Below are 21793 nucleotides of genomic sequence, written 5' to 3'. Positions count from 1 at the left end.
TCAGCAAACAAGTGAACACTTCCTCTCAAATCCTTTCCAATATCATTGATGAACAAATTGAAAAGCAGTGGTCCAAGAACAGAGCCCTGCGGCACTCCACTAGTCACAAGACGTCTTTTTGACTCCACTCCTGAATAAACCACTCTCTGGTATCTCTCCTTCAACCACCCTCCTATCCATCTTAGCAACCCTATATCTATCCCCATCTGCTCCAGTTTACTGATTAGGGTTCCATGTGGTATCCTGTCAAAGGCCTTGGCAAGGTCCAGTAGTATCACTGTAAACCCATTACCCCTATCCAGTTCAGCCGTCACTGTGTTATAAAACGTAAAACGTGAGCAAGTTACTGAGGAATGATCTACCCTTCACAAAACCATGTTGTCCCCCATACAATATCCCATTTTCATCTATCCAATCCTGTATTCTTTTCTTGACTAATTTCTCTAAGATCTTGACAATGATTCCTGATATGCTAATCGGTCGGTAATTTACAACAGCAGTCTTGGAACCACCTTTATGCAGTGGAACTATTTTCTCCTCCTTCCACCCGCTCGGGACTAACCAGGACCCGAGACCCAAATTAAACAAAATGGTCAAGGGTACTGACAATTCTTTAGCTGCTTCTAGTACTACACGAGCTGGTATACCATCCAATCCCACAGATGCATCGACATTGAGGTTATGCAATAGACTACTCACCTCCACTTCATTCACCACAATTCCCGTAAAATCTACAGGTTTATTCGTTTCTGTAATGTCACCACCTGGATGATATATTCTTGCAAAGTGCTCATTCAGTAACTCAGCTATCTCAACTGATTCAGTTACCTCCCTACCCTCAGCATTTTTTAAGATCATTCTGCCATGTACATTTTTCCTTTTACTTGCTACATATCTAAAAAACTGTTTAGGATTCTCTTTAGCCTGCATGGCCAATGTTCTTTCGTAATCCTTTTTTGCTTTTCTTACCACACTCGTCACCCTTCTGGCCTGTGCTTTATACCGTTCATGTGCCTGCCGGTCACCTTTCTCCTTAAATTCCCTCCATAGTTGTTTCTTTTTTTGGCAGCTCAAGCTTAATGGTGTTATTCCTCCATTTAACCCCTACTTGATTTATTATTCGGACTCTAGGTATACAGTCAGCCATTGCTTCATGCAAGCACTTCCTAACATATTAGGAAAGGTTTGACTTTTGATATGCAATTGTTTATAGATGATGCAAAGTTGGGAAGAACTATGAGGAGTAGAGCAGATGGTATTATTATTATTATTATATAACATCTCCAGGGAGTCCAAACCTCATCAAGGGAGGGTACCTACTCTACAACTCTCCTCATGTTGGAGGCTTAATGGATTTTTTACAACACTCAAAAAGAATTAAAATAGAATTTAATACTTCCTATATTTCGTCCTAGTCACTAGGACATCTACGGGGATTACAAAAACAATTAATGTAACATATCCACAAATAACAAACAATACTAAGCCCAACCACGTGGGTAACACTAACGTCCTATCTAGGTAGAGCGCCCTCTAAGGGCAGTAGTAGGTGGCCTGGAATGTAAGGTGGGAACTCTGGTGATGAGTGTTTCCCAAATCTTTGGAAGCTTAATGCAACCGTATTTATTGAGATTTGGTTGGTTTTTGAGAGCTGCTGCCACTTCTAAGAAAAGTCTCTCTTTCTTGAATTTGCTGTGGTGCAGCATGGTGGTTTTCTTCCATGATACCCTGTGGGTGGTGTCCAAAACATGGTCAGCAAAGCCTGAATGGCCATAGTTGTGTTTGAAGATGTAAGACTTGTGTTCCTCTAGACCAGGGGTCGGCAACCTGCGGCTCTTTGGATGTGAAGCTGCGGCTCTTTAGTTCCATATGCAAATATTATTTATTTTATCAAAAAAAAAAAAAAATTTTAAAATCGTTCTGAATCGATTAACGAGGATTAGGCACCGATTCTATCTCTCAGCCACTTGTACTCGCTTTTCACCGCACCCTCCCCCGTGACACGCATCGTCACTGTCGTCAGTCCGTCGGAAGTTTATATGTTTGGCAATTTTCATTGATTTCGGCATAGCTGGGCATAACACCTTTACTAGTAAACTAAGTATCTAATATGCCAAAATTAAAAAAAAAAAACTAAAATGTGCAGACTGCGCTGTGATAAACACGTTCTGACAAGTCCATTCGTGCCAGTCGGCGATCACCGCACACGGGAGGCGACCACAGATGCGACGAAACTATGTACTTATAGTCAATCAGTACGTGAGAGAGTGAGACAAACAGTGTTTCGTGTCTAAATTATTTATTTTAATAATTAAATTATTAGAGAATTATTTATTTTATTTAGGTAGGTATTTTTAATTGGAAAATATCGTTGTAAAATGTTTTTTGATAAATTATATTTCATTATGCCCAGCTTCTCGTATCCGCTAAAACAGTACAAGATAGAATAGCTAAAATGTCTTCAACTGTAACATATTTGCATGTGGAAGATATTCAACCTTCTTCTGCCTTATCACTTGCTATAGATGAGTCTTACGACATAAAAGACACGGCACAAGTTGCCCTTTTTGTCAGGTATAAGTCTTCCCAAGGTCCAAAAGAAGAACTTCTAGGATTGCTACCGCTCCCGGGACAAACTAGAGGGGAAGATATAGCGAATGCCGTGCAAAATGCCTCGAAGACAATAAGATCTTGTGGCTCTTTAAAAACTTTTTAAAATTTTGTGGCTCTTTAAAAACTTTGAAATTTTGTAAATTGTAATTTTTGACTCTTCCGACTCAAAAGGTTGCCGACCCCGGCTCTAGACGGATGGATGCTGATCTGCCTGTCTGTCCAAAGTACACCAGCTTACAGGAACAGGGTACTTTGTAAACTCCAGGCAGAGAGAAAGGAGGGAGCTGATCTTTCGTAGAACGGATAAGGGTAGCCAGTTTTCGGTGGGGCTTATATGCTGTGTGTAGATTGTATTGTTTTAGTATCTTGACAATTTTTTCAGATGTGCCACGGATGTAGGGTATGGTGATGGCATTTTTAAAATCTTGTTGACTAGAAGGAAGGGGAATGGGGGAGGAGTTGATTTTTTTTTGATACTGTGATCGCTGTAGCCATTGGAGAGGAAAGTGCTGTGTATGTGGTTAAGCTCATTAGTGAGGGCGGTTCCACTGGAACAAAGATTGTGGGCTCTCTTGGTAAGAGTTTTAATAATGCCATATTGTTGAGAGGGGTGGAGGTGGGAGAGTTTGTGAATGTATCTGCCTGTGTGTGTGGGTTTTCTGTATACGGTGAAGGTAAGTGTATCATTAGGCAGGCGTGTGACTAAGGTGTCTAGGAAGGGTAAACAATTGTTCTTTTCCTTTTCCATAGTGAACTGGATTCTTTGATGTAGACTATTGAGATGACTGAGGAAGGAGTCTAACGTGTCTGGGCGATGAGGCCAAATAGAGAACACATCATCTACATATAGAAGGTTTGAGTGGGGCTGAGTCTATGGCTCGTTTTTCGAAATCTTCCATATAGAAATTGGCAAGGGGGGTGGGAGGGGGGAACCCATAGCAGTTCCCTCTATCTGCTTGTAGATTTTGTTGTTCCAAGAGAAATACCCAGAGTTAATGGCAAAGGAAAAGAGATCTAAGATGTCAGAGGGAAAAACGTTTTCTAAGAGAGATAAGGTGTCAATTAAGGGAATATTGGTAAACAAAGAGGAGATATCAAAGCTTACCAATATGTCTGTATTATTCAAGGTTAAATTTTCTGTGAGGGCTTTAAAGTGGGTCGAGTTTTTTTTTTATAGGACACCTTAAAGCCCTCACAGAAAATTTAACCTTGAATTTTGGGAAGCAAAGATGAGATATTGTAGAAGAGGCAGAGAAGATAAGGTATAAGTAATGTGATAGTGAATAAAGACCTAAAATTTAGGGCATACTTGTTAAAACTGTGAGGAGGAGGATACTGACATTTAGATGGAAGGAGATTATGGTTCCATGCATACAGTCTTGATCATGTCACAAATTGATTACAGTTCACAGATTTGGTCACATGATTTTTTCAAAAGTACGAAGTGATTTCAGGTCACTTGCCTGGAAAGAAGGATTGAGGAAATGCAATTTGTTGAGTATAGTAGACAGGAGGACAGAGGGATATGATTAAGATACATAACTCGGAAAAAGGTTATTACCAAATTACTATGCACGAGGGTTTTACAGAATAGCAGAGAGACAGGGACAGAAGAGGTCATCCCTGAAGGCAGTATAAAGAAAGTGTTAGCTGAGAGTGAGGAGAGAAGTTGGTTTTTTGGGTGGAGAGTGGTGAGTGATGGAATTGATTACCTACAAGTGTTGCAAGTGCTAAGAACATGAATGCATCCACGATGCAGTAAGATGAGCTATATATGTGACAGTAAGACCTCCCATGAGGAATGCTCTGACTACATGGAGCTTTTGCAATAATTATAATGATAATAACAACAATACTGATCATTTCTGTCTCCTCTCTCTACCTCTTCCTCATACTAAAGGAATCCAGGTAACCAGAATTATGCACAATAGTCCAGATGGGGATGATATCATTGTATATCATCCCCATCTATAGGTAGCAACACTGGTATTGTGTTGTTTAAGGAAAATGACAACGTAGACTAGATTAATACACTGGTATTAATCCAGCATAAATCTGCATAAACATGTATATGCAGGCACACTTCAGTAACAAATATTGAATAGGTGAGATAGAAGATAACTGAAAGTCCTATGATTATGCCACCTATTAGTTTTGGACTTGACTATTTAGCTAAATGTCTGCCAACAAAGGCTTCCCATATGAGAGGCAGTTTGATACAACCGTATTTGTTTAGGTTGGGACAGTTAGTAAGAGCTGCAGCAGATTCGAGGAAAAGCCGCTCAAATTTATGAATTTACAATTTTTCACAATGACATCGACAACTTGAATATCTCTTGTTGAATATATAAATTGAATTGAAGTAATCCAAGAACTGAACATAACACTTACTTACTACACTTGCCGTTATTTTCTGGGATAGGATATTGCTTTTTGACCACCCCAATATACGCTTGGCGGCATTATTCTGACAATCAATTAATATCCTATCCACCTGACATACTTTTAACATCCCCAAGCCAAATGTGTTTGCATTAGTAATTTACCTTGCTGTAATTAGTCAAATGCTTTTATGAAATTCAAAAAAAATCACTGTATAGGCACCCATATGCCAACAGTTTGAATAACAATAATGTGACTTTGCAAATTATGGATTCTAAAATGTGCAATAGAGAGGAGAGAGAGAGTTGTGTTATGACCTCAATAGCAGATGATAATATTACTCCCATGCTCTATTAAAATTAAATTAATTTGTGAGCAGGTGTGGAATTTTGGGCAAATGCAATTTGTGTAAAACTGAATTTGGAACTTTGTAATTGTAATAAATTATTATTATTATTATTATTTTGTGACACCTTCAGGCAAGGGAGCGCCTACTCTACAGCTCTCTATCTTCACCACTCCATTCACCAACTACAGCGAACCGCAACTACAATCATCATCTACACAAGCGCTACCAACACCACTAGCATTTTCACAGACAATCACAAACATCAATGCCCACAGTGGGATTCAAACACACCACCTTTTGGCTGCAGAGCAGATACGCTAACCACTCGGCCAACCAGGCTGGCTTACAGACTAACTTTAATAAGTAACGGCTAACTTTAATAAATAAATAATATATATACACTATATATATAAATGCATACAGTCATGACATTTTTCCGGTAATATGCAATGATTATTATGATGAACAAGGCCTGGTGGACAGAAGCAGCCTGGTATGCAACCTTCTTTGCAGACATTCTGGAAATTTTTATTTTGGAAATTTTCACAAGTTCTTTCACAGAGTGAACCACATTCCTTCCATTCCATGCCTGAGGGACAAATAGGAGCTGCCAAAAAAAGTAAGTAATGAAATAAAATAAATAATAAAAAATAACAAATAAAATATATAATAAAAAAATAATAAAAATAAAAAAATAAAGAAATAAAGGAAGAAATTTTACATCTGTTTATGATAACCACAAAATTCTGAAAAACAAAATTAATTTAAATTCAAAAAAAAGTCATGCAATGAATCACTGTATAATGTAATTTGCATGACAGAATGGACAAATTATCCACAAATATTACAGTACATTAAGTTATATATGTCTGAAGAAACTTCATATTAAATAAGGGAAATTGAACTGTTGCACTGATTGAGTTTATGTGCCTGAAAATAGTTGGAATAAGTGAAACATGGTTGGATGAGAATGAAATCTTGCTGGGAATAGAAATGGAGGGATATGATTATTTTCTTAAAGATAGGAAAGGCAAGAAGAGGGTAGAGTGCTGCTGATGATAGTAGGGGAATTTTATCTGAGATACAAAGAGAAAAAAGTTGCAGTAGTTTTGACGTAGTATAATGTGAAGTGAGGTTGATAGAATGATATTTGTTAGGATGTTGCTACAAGAATGTGGAAGGGGGAGATAAAAAATGTATAGGCAAATTGGTTTAGTGAGAAAATCAAAAGGTGATCATTATGGGTGATTTCAACTATGGCAATACTGATCGGAATGAAGAGATAGCATCAGTGAATAAAGAGAATGAATTTCTTGAGTTGTTAAATTAAAACAATCTTAGGCAATATGAAATTATTATTATTATTATTATCCAAGATCCCATGGAGTGAAAGACTCATCTAGGAGGTCCTTTTATCATACACACAGGTCATCATACAGTGCTTTAAACACACTCAAATTCTCTGCAGACACCACACTCTCAGACAAGGCATTTCAATCATTCACAACTCTGCATGAAAAAACCTGCTTCTCACTCCCCTACTCACACCCTCTTTATAGTTTCCAGGGATGACCTCTGGTTCTCCCCTGATCTCCCACTATTTTCTGTAGAACCTCTCCATCATTGATCCTACAACAACCCCTTACTAACTTGTAGGTCTCTATCATATCTCCCCTCATTCTCCTGTCCACAAGACTCTGCAAGTTGCATCTTCTCAATCTTTCCTCATACTCGACATTCCAGAGGTTGGAAACTACCTCAGTCAGTTGCCTCTAGACCCTTTCCAACATCTATTCATCCTTCTGAAAACCAGGTGATGAAATCAGAGCCCTCTGCATCATTCCAAGAAGCCTTTGTGTTGTCTTCACAATTTTGGTTATGTGTCCTCTAAAATTCAGATGTTTATCCAATATCACCCCCAGATCTCATCTTTCCTCCACCTCTGACAATAATTTGGAAAACAAAATGGGATGCAGAATTTATGCTTGGTGAGGATATATTGTCAGAGGTGGAGGAAATAAGAGATTATGGGGGTGATTTTTGCAACATTGAACTCACATCACCATTCCCGTGCCCAATCACTAAATTTATTCAAGTCTTCTTGTAAGGCCACAACATATTCTCTACTCTTCATGGTTAGTCCCAACTTTGTATCACCAGGAAAGAACTGAATATCTCCATATAAATCTTCACCAATATCATTAATATACAAGTTAAACAGCAATGGCCCTAAAAGAGAACACTGAGGCACACCACTAGCAACTTTCCTTTTCCTGAATATCACTCTCCCATACGCAACTTGTTGATACCTATCAGATAGCCAGTCTCCAATCCAATGGACCAATTTAGTATCCAACCACATCCACTCTAGTTTGACTATCAACTTATTATGCGGAAATCTATCAAAAGCCTTTGCGAAATCTAAGTATATTACTGTGTATCCTTCTCCTCTGTTCTTGGAAGCAGTCACCTTATTGTATTAAGTAAATAGATAACTAAAACATGATCTCCCTTTACTAATCCATGGTGTCTGTGAAAGATAATATCATTGTTATCAATCCAATTCTGAATCCTAGTTCTTACAAGCTTCTCCAACAACTTAACTACAACATCTGACAAACAGATAGGCCAGTTTGATGCTTGAATTCTATCACCTCCTTTAGAAGTGGCATAATATTGCCCTCCTTCCACTCTTTAGGAACTTGACCCAGTGCAAGACTCATATTAAAAAATTATGTCAAAGCCAGCATCAAATCCCCAGCACATTCCTTCAGAATACATGGTGATATATTATTAAATCCCTCAGCCTTATTTCCATCTAGTTTGCTCAACTCCCCATGCACCTCTTGCTCACTTACAGTCAGTCTGTCTTCCCCATCATCAACTGCTCTCAATCTCTGCATGAAGTTGCATTCACAAGATTGAAAGATATTTATGAACTGCTCATTAAGTATCTCCACCACACCTTCTGCAACAGCTGTCTTTAAACCATTTTCTCCAATCAATGTCATCCTTCCATAATTATTCTTTCTTTCTTTTGCTGGCTACATATCAAAAGAACTCCTCAGGATTCTTTTTGGCTTCATTAGCTAACTGCTGTTCATACCTCTCTTTAGCTACCCTGACCAACCAAGTCACCTGCCTTGACTGGTCTTTGTAGTCCTCATGGAATTGATTATTTCCACTTCTCTTATGCTGCCTCCATAATGCATTTTTTTTCTCTGTATCACATGCTTAATCTATTTATTCATCCATTTCACACCTACCTTATTTAACCTTCTCACCCTTGGAATATATTTAGACATTGCGTCTACTAGATAGTTTTTGAAAATCCCCTAAACTGCATTGATCTCTTTTCCATCTAACTCCTCATTCCATGCTACACCTGCAAGCTGTCTCCTGAGCTCGTCATAATCACCCCTCCCCTTATAGTTCCACATATACCCTTTTCTTACAGAGATCCTCAAGCTGCTGGCAACCACCCGAGTAATCACCTCATGGTCACTCTCACCAATTGGTGGGTGATTTGACACTTCAGTTATAATTATATCCTGTGATGAACTGACCAAATCCAAGACCCTCCCTCAATCATCGTGTGCCCTCTGCTACATACTGTCTGAGGTAGTTATCCTTCAAAAACTCAAGAAACTCATTTTCTTTACTTCCAGTTGCTATCTTATGATTCCAGTCTATATTGCCATAATTAAAATTGCGCACAATGATCACTCTTTTCTTATTTGCTTGGCTAATTTGATTATGCATTTCATAGTCACTTCCATTCACATTTCCTGGTCTATAACAACATCCAACCAAGTATATAATTCCATTCACCTGTATCTCACACAATACTGCCTCAAAACCACTGGCACTATTTCCCTCTTGGATTTCTACTTTGTATGGACATAACTCTTTCTCTATCATCAATAGCAGTCTCCCTCCCTTTTTTTACCCCTTCTATCCTCAGGAAACACAACATACCCTTCCATCTCTATTCCTGTCAGGATGTCATCCTCATCTAACCATGTCTCACTTATTCCAACAATTTTTTGGTGAACAGACTCAATTAGTGCAACCAGTTCATCTGCCTTGTTTCTTAGACTTCCAGCATTTGTATATAAACACAACAGCTGATTCCTGGATCTACAACTAGTTCCACTGATACCACTCATTCGATGTGATCTCTCCATGCTCGACTGGGGCCATTTCCCTTTCTGCTTATTCATTTTAGAACCCTCTTCAAAAATGGAGGGCATACAAGTGTTAAGAGTCTTTGAGCGGGTTATGTCATCAGAGGATTTAATTGAGAATGCAGAGTCTTTCCCCTGGTTTGAGAAAAATACCATGAAGTGATCACATGAACTAACATGAGAACTTCTTTAGAGAAGGGATATATGTTGAACTACAAGGCTGGTAATTATGAAAAGCTTAGGATAAAATTGGGACCTACATCATGGAAATAGGATTCAAGTGAGAAGGATATAGAAACTGCATGGATTTGATCAAGAGCCATTTAACAGCAGTAGTGTCTGAGTGTATTTCAATGGACTATTTAAGTAAAATGGATGAATGAAAAGCTTAAGCATGAAATCTGAAAGATGAAGAAGAAGGCACTATGAAGTAATGCAAAAAAATCAGTTGCATGAAGAGTAGAAAGTGCAGGCCAGGAATGTAACTCTACTTCTGCTGTCATTGATAAAAGGCAGCAAAAGTGCAGTATTAGAAATTAGGCAATCAACCTAAGAAAAATCCTAGTGAGTTCTTTTGATATCTGGCAAATAGAAGGAAAAATGACTATGGTAATATGATGCTAACTGATGACACTGGCAGATTGGTAACCAGTGTGAAGGATATTATTATTATTATTGCGTGACACCTCCAAGGAGTCCAAAGACTGATCGAGGAAAGGCACCTGCTTCTACAACTCTCTGTCTCCACCAACCATACTGAACCACCACTACCAATGACATCTACTGATCACCACTGCCACTATTAATATGTTTTTGTCTATAAATTTTGTGTGTTCTCGAGTAGAATTTGTCTGTATTTAGGATGAGAACATATGGTGTCATCTAGCATTGTTTTCCTTACTCTTCCTCTGGGTCTTTTTCCGTCTATTTTTTCTTCGATGGCATCTCTGATGATTCCATTCCCTCTCAGAGCATGTCCGATCCAGTTTCCCTTGCTTCTTTTCATCCTCCTTAAACAGACTTCTTTCTTCTTCTACTCTCTTTAAGACCTCTTTATTAATTATTTTATCTGCCCATTTGATTTTTTCCATCCTTCTCCAAATCCACATCTCAAAGCTTTCCAAAATCTTAATTTCTTCTTTCTTCAATGTCCAAGTTTCAGATGCATAGAGGGGAACACTCCACACATAACATTTTATTAGTCTTTTCTTTAAATTTCTATCCATTTTATTTCTGAATAAATTCCGTTTTTTTCTATTAAAGGCATCTCTTCCCATTGCCATTCTTGCTTTTATGTCACTTTTACATCTTCCATCAATCTGCTAATAACACTTCCTAGATATTTAAATGTCTTTACTTGATTCAATTTTTCCCCATTTATTCTGATATCCATGTTTGCTTCTTTCCTGGCTATTTTCATTACCTTTGTTTTTCTAATGTTAATTTTCATTCCATAATTGAAACAGGATTCCAGTAATCTGTTCAACAGATGTTGTTGTCCTGTTTTAGTATTTGATAGTAATGCCTTGTCATCTGCATATCTTATTGCAAATATTGCTCTACCTCCAATCTTTATTCCATCTTCTCCAGTGCTTCTTTTAACATTGCTTCAGAATACATGTTAAACAAAATTGGTGATAGAGAACAGCATTGTCTTACTCCTCGTCCAATGATACCTGGTTCTGTTGTACCATATATGTATAACACCAAAACAGGAAAACTACTTATTAAAACTACAAATACTTCACTGAGTTTCTATCCAGCATTTTCAGAACACAGTTATAATTGTGAGAAGCATGCAGCACTGAAGAAAATAAGTATTGAAAACAGTTCAAACTGTAACTGAAGGATGAGACACTATAAGTACAGGAATAGAGAATGCAAGGAGGAGACAATCTGTGGGAAAAAAGGAGAGTGAGTTTGTTGAATTTCTGAGAGATAAATATCTTAAGCAGCATGAGACTGAAACAACTAGAGGCTTAATGTTTTGAATTTGGTGATAATTTCACAAGATATAGTTGTTAATGAGGTACTGACACTGCTAAAAGTTGGTGGTCGTAATCATGAGGTACTTGTTTGGGAAGGAGTGAAACAAGAAAAGGTTACTGCCAAAAGTGGATATATGTGGAATTATATGGTGGCTGAGTATGGAAAGCTCTGTAGTTGGCTAGTATCAATACTCTGTGTAGATGAGCTATGCAGAAGAGATGTTGATAGCGCATGAAAGTCATAAGGCAATACCTGACACAAGAGTGTACAACTGCATATCAAGGGTTAAGTAAAACATTAGTGTAGAATTGAAATGGATGAACAGTAAAATCAAGAAAGATGTATGAAAAAAGAAAAATTCTATGGAGAATTTCTTGGTATCTTTAATTTATGTAAAAGATATTTGGTGATGATCAGATCGATAAAGAGTATAGAGTGCACGCTAGGAAGGTAACAAGCATGGTAAAGAAAGAAAATGTGCATCATGAGAGGAGACCGGCTGGTCAGGCCTAAGTTAGGTCAAGAGAATTCTTTGGATATTTGGAAAGAAAGAATAATTATGGCAAGTTGATACAGGTTGACAGTCATGGCAACACAGTGACTGTTGCAAAGGATACAGTGAAATTATTGAATGTGCACATTATCAAAATACATCATGCTGGTGTAACTGACGGCATGCAATATATAGAAGGGATGCAAGTATTAGGAGAATTGAAAGTGAAAGAATAAGAGATGTATCAGGTGTTGATTGGGTTAGATATTAATAAGGATGTGGGAATGGGTGACATATCACCACATACTAAGGACAACATTAAAGTTATAAAGTTTAAAGTGGGCAATGTTCCTAAGGCATGGAAAGAAGGCAAAATAGCACCACTCCACTAGCATGATTCTAGGACAGAAGCTTTCAATTATAGACCAATCTGTATAATTGCTGTTGTAGTCAAGATGGTTGGAGAGTTTGATCAGGAATAGAACACAAGATTGAGTAGTTGGACATAGTATTCTTTATGATGGTCAGCACAGGATAGGTCATATCTGAGGGGTAGGTCTTATTTTAGCAATTTACTTGCATTTTATGATAAGGTGACAAGTATGTTATATAAAAGATAATCATATACATTGATATTCTTGGACTTTGCAAAAGCATGGAGTAGTTTACCATATGATAAGTTGATGTACAAGTTCCAGAGGATGGAAATACATAGCATATTAGTTAGATGGATTGGAAATTGGCTCACTGAATGACATCAAAAGTTGTGTATGATGAAGCACTATCTCAAAAAGGGAGGGAAATACCTGTGGCATTCCCGAGGGGTCTGTACTTGTGTACCTGCTGTTTTATTATTATTATTAAGTAACACCTCCAGGACGTCCCAAAGACTCATCGAGGGAGGACACCTACTCTCAATGTCTCCACCACTTAATCCATCAACTACAACGAACCGTAACTACCATCATCATCTACACCAGTGTCATCTACTCCACATCAGCACCACTAGTATTTTCACAGACAATCACAAACATCCATGCCCACAGTGGGATTCGAAGCCACAGCCATTTGGCTGGAGAGAGGATACACTGACCACTCGACCAACCAGGCTGGCATTTACTTATTCATAAGTGATACATTGTGTGCATCGACTGTGGGTCTTCATTTGTTTGCTGATGATGCAAAGTTAGGGAGAATTAGTAAGTAAGTAGCACTGCCAACGTTAATTCCCTTCAGGCAGATTTAAATAGGTTTTGACTTGGATAACGGAGTGGGATTGTAGTTTTATTATATTATCATAGGTCATATTAGTATGCAAAGTTGTATTTTGGAATGCAGAAATATAAGGCTGCGTACTATATTGATGGTGTTGTGCTGGGATGTGGATGAGATTCGAGATTTGGGAGTGATTGTTGACAGTAGGCTGAAGTTTATTGTTAAAGTACTTCTTACTATAGCAGCCATAAGATGTGTAACCTTTGCAATAAACTTCAGCCTACTGTCAACAATCACTCTCAAATCTCGAATCTCCTGACCAGTGTATATAAAGCACTGGTCAGGCCATACTTGGACTGTTCGCTCAGATTTGGTCACCTGGTCATCAATGTGATTTGGAAACATTGGAGAGGTTCCAGAGAAGAATGACTAAGACAATATGAGGGCTATGGAATGTTGGCTATGGAGAAACATTAAAAAAATTTGAATTGCAGAATTTGATTGATAGGAGGAAAAGAAGTGATATGATGGAGATGTTTGTCACAGACAAAATGGCTGCACTGTTCTGTGAGTACAACATAAAAGTGGATTTTTGACCTTTTACAAAAAATATCGTCATTCCTACATCCACCAAAACCTCCACATGCCATGAAACAACCAGGCATCTATGAGATCCAATGCTCTTGTGGCATTTAAAATTTTAAAAATTTAAAATTTAAAGAAGCCTTGCATATGATTAGGATCCCTGCACAATGCAATAAAAATCGAGGCTTATTTTTACATCAAGCATGGTCTGCTTTCATCAAAAATTTAACTGTCACAGACCTAGGATACACAACAAGGGATACCACAGAACATAATAGTCACGATTAGCAATGTTCCAACATGCATACAGTAATGAATTTATAATTTGTATTCTGTTTTATCAGAGCCTTCATAGCTCAGTCGATATAGACGAAGCCCTTTGTCTGGAAAGACCCGGGTTCAAATTCCCATCAGTGACACGAGGAACCTTTATCTGGTCTCTTTCAATGAAAGGTGAGTTAGTAGGTCTCATATGGAGGTAGGGGTTTTTTTCACCTGGAAACTTGGGTTTTTTGTACCCCAGAACAGGCAAACCAATCCAATGAATACCATAGTACATGCTGGGAGCCATGGGGACTAACCACCTTATCCTCAAGTTACGGTTGTAAAGTCCAAGTATAGTTGGAAGGTCATGGATGATTAAGTGCCTGTTAAGACTACTGATGATGATAATGATGATTCTGCTTTATCAATTATATTTAACAGTTGTGAAGTTATCAAAAATATCTAATATATATAATTAATTGTTATGGGCCTTCCATGTACCACTACCCCAAATAATATAAATCCTATGACACACAAAAGTTGTTTTTAATTATTTATTTTAAAGTGTTTTAATAGTGTGAGAGAAGGTGAGAATAACGAGCGAAATATGAATGAAAAAATAATTGTGGGGAGGGTGGAAGGCTTGAATGATTGTGAAGTTTTCAGAGATGGTCTTGATTGGGAGGATGAATGACGAGTAAGAGTGGCTACCTTGCAGAGAGAGAGAGAGAGAGATGAGCTGAAAGAGGAGGTTGAATGTCTCGGGAATGAGAATGAACTAGGCGAATGAAAGAGATCGATTCAAGGTGAATCAGAGTAGGAGTTAGAGAGAGAGATTTCTGGGAACGATAGAAGAAGAAAGAATAGAAACAGTAGAAAAGAATGAAAGAGAGATATGGGAATGATAGAAGAGTAAGAATAGGAGCAGTAGAAGAGAGGGAATGAGAGAGAGTTATGGGAATGATAGAAGAGGAGAAAATGGAAAGTCAGAGAGAGGGAATGAAAGGAATACGAGGGAGTGCTGGAACAAGGGATAGAGTGATGCCAGGAGCAGGTAAGTAGGGGAACACAGAGTGAAAGAGTTAGAAGAGAAAGAGAGAGTGAGTGATGCAGGTAAACAATTAGGGAAGAGAGTAGTAAGAGCTGTGATGTATGGAGACTCGATGATCAGTGGTGTGAAAGACAGGATGCCAGAGGAGTGTTTGCCTGCAGAAATGATAGAGAGTGGGGCTATGGCAAATAAGCGGGGTGAAAGCATTGATGAATTGATTATGATGATGGTGGGCACGAAAGTCTTGAGAGGCAGTGTAAATCGGGTGGTGAGAGATCTGAGATTCATGCTGGAGGTTGTACAAAAGAAAACACAGAGAGGAAAGTGTGTTGTGTTTATGTTTGTGTGTGTGTGTGTGTTGCCCAGGTATGATAATGATGAGCTGAGCAGAAGAGCAGTAATAACGAATAGCATGATAGCCAGACTCTGTCAGAAGAGAGATTGGGATATGTGGATGCTTGGAGGGCATGTGAGGACAGAAAGGAACTGTATGTGAGAAACCGCTTGAATTTGAATGAGGAAGGTTATAGGCATCTGGAGAGACTGCTCTTTTCTGAATGAGTCATTGTGTCAATCAGTGGCGGCCTGTCAAGTTTTAAGTGGGGGTACTGCCTATACAAATTAATTTTAAAAAAATTCTTTTTTTCCTAATCAGTAACCAAATTATTAATAAATAAATCTGTAGATTTATTTATTAATAAATTGGTTACTAATTAGGAAAAAAAAGAATTTTTTAAAATTATTTTGTATAGGCAGCACCCACACATAAAACTTCATGGGTCGCCACTGGTGTCAATGCAGGGAAACTAGAATTCCCAGGGTGGATGGTAGCAGGGATGGCCTCTTGTGGGAATGGGTGCTTGGGGAAGGGAGAAGACATCAGGTGACACTGAATCCAGTGGGGTCTGGAGGGGATAATGATAGGTACAGAAGCAGTGACATTTTATTCTTTATACTAATGCCAAGAATATCTAGAATAAATTGATGATATAATAACAGGAACAGAAGTCACAGGGTACAACATTTTTCAACAGGATATAAAGGGAAAACATGGTGGTGAAGTACTGCTTATGATAAGTGACAAATTATGTTCTCTAAGAATGGATGCTTTGGAAGGCATTGTGACACTAATGATTTTGAAAGCATTGTTGTGAGATAGAGGTAAGCAAGACAGGATATTTAGTGAGGTGTTGCTACAAACCAAGGTAGCACAGAGGGTTGGGAGCAGGAGATGTTTAGGCAGTTGAGCTTGGCAAGTGCAAGAAGAATGATTGTTATGGGAGATTTTAACTAAGTATAAGATGGAAAGAGAAAAATGCAAGTTTTAATAAGAGAATGGAATTTCTAGAATTCGTGAGGGAAAATGTTTTTGGCAACATGTAATAGAGGGAACAAGAGGTTCGAGAGTTTTGAATTTGGTCATAGCATCAGAAGAACTGATAATAACTAAGATGATAATACCTCTCCAACTCATTTGTCGAGAGTGATCATGTGGTGTGACTTGGAAAATTAATGCACACGCAGAAGTATCAAAGAAAAGGGAAAGTATGTCGAATTATAAGGTGGGTGATTATAATAGTCTTAGATATCAACTTGGGGCAGTTCCATGGACGGCAGAATTGGAAGGACAGGATATCATTACTGCTTGGAAAATTGTGAAGGAATGTTTGTTAGTAGCAATAGTAAGCTGTATTCATTGAGCGAAGAAGAGGATGCAATTTGGTGTAAAGTGGATGACAAACAGTATCAAATAGAAACTGCAAGTGGAAAAGATATTATGAACGAGATAATATAAGACTCAGGCTAGGAGAGTGACTAGTATGGTGAAGAAGGCAAAACTGGAATATGAGAAGAGATTGACACTAAGATCCAAAGAAAATCCTAGGGAATTTTTTAACTATGTGGCCAGTTGGAGCAGAAATGATTGTGGAAGAATAACATTGTGGGATAAAAATGGGAATAGATTGACTGATGCATAGGACATAGTGGAAATGTTCAATGAACACTTTATTGGAGTATTCAATCCTGGAGATATAGGTTTTAATACTAGAGGGATAGGGCAGGTTCAGTTGAATTTCATATTGAAAAGAATGACATGTAAGAAAGTTTTAAAGCGAATAAAAGTTGAGGAGCTCTCAGATGTGAACTGTAGACTAAAATACACAAAGATTATTCAAGAAAAAATGAAAGAGTTTGTGAACAGGAATCAAACCTTGGAGATTCAGTGGCAAACAAACTCCGAAGAAAACATTGATTGATTCAGCCAGAGAGGCAGTGGTGAAGTTGTCTGCAAGGATAAAAATATCAGAACTCCCTGGTGGACACAGGAAGTTAAAGAGGCAGTGAAGGAAAAGAAGAAAGCATATCAAAAAGTTCCTGTCAAAAAAGTCAGCTTGTGCTCTTAGAGAATACAGAGACAAATGCAAGAATACTAAACACTGTGTAAAACTAGCTAAACAAAAGTCATGGGAGGACTTTGGCAAGAATATAGAAAATAAATATCAAGAAGGTGGCAAAATATTCTGGAGGTTGTTGAAGAAGCTTGGGAATGGAGGAAAACGTGCTGTAAAAGGAGTTAGAGATGATAAAGGTGACATGAAAACAGGAGAAAAAGATATCTTTGAAGTATGGAGTAATTACTTTGAAAAACTGCTAAATGAAACAAGCAGTGATGATAGCACAGTGGTAAAAAACACTGACCAGGAATGCAGTCAGGAATACATATCCATACTTGAAGTAGAAAAAGTCATCAAAGGCTTGAAATGTGGAAAGTCAGCAGGAGTAGATGATATTCGACTAGAAATGCTGAAGTATGGTGGTATAAGAGTCTTACAGTGGCTGCACTGCATAGTTCAGAAAGCCTGGACAGAGGGACGAATTCCCGATGATTGGAGTAGAGCTCTCATAGTACCAATATATAAAAAGGGAAATAAAACTGAATATGAGAATTACAGAGGTATTTCCCTACTGAGTGTTCCTGGCAAGATCTATGCAAGTATACTAGAGAAATGGTTGAAAAGAATTGTGGAAGTAAAGCTTGGTGAAGAACAAGCTGGATTCAGGCCAAATAGAGGCTGTCAGGATCAGATTTTAACTTTACAATAAATAGTTCAGAAATCATGTGAATATAACAAAGATCTGTATTTAAGTTTTGTCGATTTGGAAAAGGCATATGACAAGGTGCCAAGAAAGAGGCTATTCAATAAGCTGCAGTTATATGGTGTCGATGAGGCATTATATCAAGCAAAACTTAGTCTTTATTTGAGTTGTAAGTCAGCAGTTAGAATTGAAGGAAGTACAGGAAGATGGTTTAATGTTAAATCTGGTGTGAGACAAGGATGTACATTATCTATATGGATCACATTATGAAGAAAAGTGGTATTAAACATGATATCAGAATTGGAGATGTTAATGTCAGCCCTTTGTTTTATGCAGATGATGTTATACTTCTAAATAAATTAGTTACAAGTTTGAAAGATTCACTGACTAAATTGAATAACTGTCGTAATAGATATGGTATGAAGGTCAGAAATAAAAGGACAAAGAAAATGAAAATAGGCAGAATGTTTGAAAATGTCAACTGTGTTGTGAATGGAGAACCTGTGGAACAAGTAAAACATTTCAGCTACTTAGGCACGATTTTTACTGAAGATGGTAAATTAAATATAGAAATAGACAACAGAATCAGCAAAGCTGGTATAGTGGGAAGTCAATTGAATAAATTCACATAGAATAAGAGAGAAATTAGTCAGAACACTAAATTAGCTGTATACAAGACAGTGTTCAAACCAGTCTTAACTTATGGATCTGAGAGCTGGGTCAGAAGTAAAACACTTGGCCAAAGACTAGAGACCACAGATATGAGAGTCCTGAGAAAGATTATAGGCGTGAACAGATGGCATCGATGGCAATATCATATTAAAAATGAGGATATTAGGAAAGAACTTGACATTGTCAGCATCCAGGAATGCGTTAGCAGAGCTAATCTCAGGTGGTATGGTCACTTAAACAGAATGGGCAAGGAAAGATTAGCAAAACAAGTATTCTCTGCCAGGTTGGCAGCAAAACGACCCAGAGGAAGACCAAGATATAGGTGAATTGATGCGGTACAAAGTGCCTTAGAAGATAAAAATATAAGATCTGATAATGTTGGAGTCTTGACAAGTAACAGACTGATTTGGAGGAAAATTGTAGATAGGAAGTTAGTAATGATGTAATTTTTGTCATGTAGTACTATCATATCCTGTACACCCCTTGAAGGTACATGGTAGGAATTTGATGATGATGATGATGATGTAATTTCTTGGTGTCTTTAATTTATAGTATAACCAAGTAAAAAAACTTCCAACAACTATCAAGATTCTAGGCACAGTTATTAAACCAAATAACAATTGGATCACTAAGGAAATCTGAAAACGCCTAGAATCAAAAAACAGAGGCTAAAAATGCGTTAAATAGAATAATTCTGAAGAAAGCAAACAACACTATAAAAAAGCTAGAAAATAAAATCGATAGAATGTGCAAAGCAGCAAAGGACTCACAGTTAGAAGAAGAAGAAAAACAGTGTGAAGAAGCAAATAAAACGCACTAAAACTGTTTACAAAATAATAAAAGACCTAACCAAAGAATATAATAACATCACTTTAAAAATAAAAAAAAATTCTAATAATATAGAAACCAGTACAATTCAACATATACAAAAAATATGAAAAGAATACAACCAAACACTTTTCTGAAGGAAGCCAAACATGGGAGCTCATCAATTAGTGAAGGAAAAGAAAGAGCACCTGCTATCCTAAAAGATGAGCTACTTAAAGCAATAAATGAAATGAAAACATCCAAAACTCCTGGAATTGACCAAATTCCTACTTAACTCTTGAAAGACATAGGCCAGGAAACCATAAAATACCTATTGAAACTTTATAACCAAATTTTATTCTTAGAAGAAATACCTAAGGATTGAAAATCTGGGATCATAATACCCATCCATAAAAAAAGTGATAAACAAAAATGTAAAAACTATTGCCTTCTCACCATTTTAAATCATAGCTACAAGATATCCATTCAAATTATACGAAACATGCATAAACTAATGGAAGAAATTGTCAAGGCAGAATAAGCTGGTTTCAGACCCACAAGATCCTACAATTGATCAAATCTTCACACTTAATACTATAGCAGACATGTGCAGTGAACACAGTCAATCACTGTACTGCAGATTCCTTGACTTTAAACAAGTTTTCAACTCCATAGACAGAGACAAACTGATCAACGTCCTAAATTCTAAATCAATAGCAGTGCCAGCCATAGTTATTTTGCCATCCCATGCAATTGATCAATTGTAGCATGTTTTGTCTCCCCTTCCCCCTTAAAAAAACTCTTTTAATGAATTATTAAAAGCAATGATGTTAAGCTAGGTTCAACATATCTGATCATAAATTCTAAATAGTAGCATCAGCTAATGAAAATTCGTAAGTTAATGAAAAATGATCATAAACTCTATTTTTTACAGAAAGAGAGAGACAATTAATTCTTTAATGATGGAATTTTATTCTTAAAATGTGCATCTGCATGGGTAATTAAAATCAAGCTAAGACAAGTATACTTGTCAAATGCAAAGTAAATGCACCTGCTGCAAATTTTAATTAAATTATAACAAACTGGCAATTATTAAAAGTTAGTTTATTTGAAAAAATCGATAATTAATTTTATTTGCTCCATAATTCATTAATATCACAAATACTACCAACACAACCTAAAAATTATTGTTTTTATAACGTACTAGGGGGAAATCTTCCCCCTGATGCCTACAGCTCTCCCACCCCTGAGTTCTGGACTGGTAGGCCGGTTCTCCTTGAATTCTGATGACTCGAATTTTAAAGACTCGACACTCAGGGTAGCCCCTGAGTTTCAAAACGTTCCAAATAACTTGACAAAAAACGTGACACAAAAACATTACAATAAAAGGCTTATCATTTTATATTATAGAGTAGATTACTATTAAATTTCATGTAAGTAATGCTCATCATGTCATGTCATGTAGAATGAAGAACAGGTAAATCACGAACACATAACTATGGTAAATATAATTTTTTTAGATTTTAGAACATATGTCATGTCTTAACATAAGTTGATTTACATCTTTACTGTTAAAATGAAGCCTTTTCTTGCGTTCATATTCACAAAAGCACAAATAAGGCAGGTGTCATCTAATTTCTCTAATCTAAGTGTAGCCTAAGGAAATTCCTCATTGGTTAAATGAGATTCACTCTCAGGTCAAGGTCATCTCACTGCCAACAATGGAATCGGAAATAAATGCAAGATAGAAGGTGTTCTGCTATTGTCACATAGTCTGAAGTTACACTGACAGTGCAATATTAAATGCAACACACTACTACTACATTTTAAATGATTATGATTTTTAAAAAATATACAGTACAATGAAGTTTTATTATGTAAAAATTTAACTAACGACAATCTGAAGTCTGGTATCAACAGAAAAGGAATAAATTACTTTTTTACGATTTATTTTTCATATAGTTCAGGCCAATTTCGCCACTCCTCCCAAAAAAACTTGCCACCCTGTAGAAATGCACATGTTGCACTATCAGTAGAGCAGGCCATGATCAATAGACTCCGCGTTGTTGACCTTCATTTCAAACTTT

General features: G+C 37.2%; 1 protein-coding gene across 4 annotated transcripts in view; it reads right to left on the bottom strand.

Moving 5' to 3' along the window:
• The window catches only part of LOC150094462 (hemocytin-like), a 2636009-nt gene that overhangs the window by 582900 nt on the left and 2031316 nt on the right, over positions 1–21793 (bottom strand). For all 4 annotated transcript variants that reach the window (XM_090412206.1, XM_090412207.1, XM_090412208.1 and 1 more), the window contains one exon: positions 5766–5951. In XM_090412206.1, the coding sequence (XP_090268332.1) occupies positions 5766–5951 (186 nt within the window). The remainder of the gene's footprint in view (positions 1–5765; positions 5952–21793) is intronic.

This window comes from Typopeltis vanoorti, chromosome 22 (assembly GCF_054136105.1).
Source record: "Typopeltis vanoorti isolate ZY-2024b chromosome 22, IOZ_Tvanoo_1.0, whole genome shotgun sequence".
Classification (NCBI taxonomy): domain Eukaryota; kingdom Metazoa; phylum Arthropoda; class Arachnida; order Uropygi; family Thelyphonidae; genus Typopeltis; species Typopeltis vanoorti.
The sequence above is the reverse complement of the archived record's forward strand: the minus strand, read 5'-3'. Positions and strand labels throughout refer to the sequence as shown.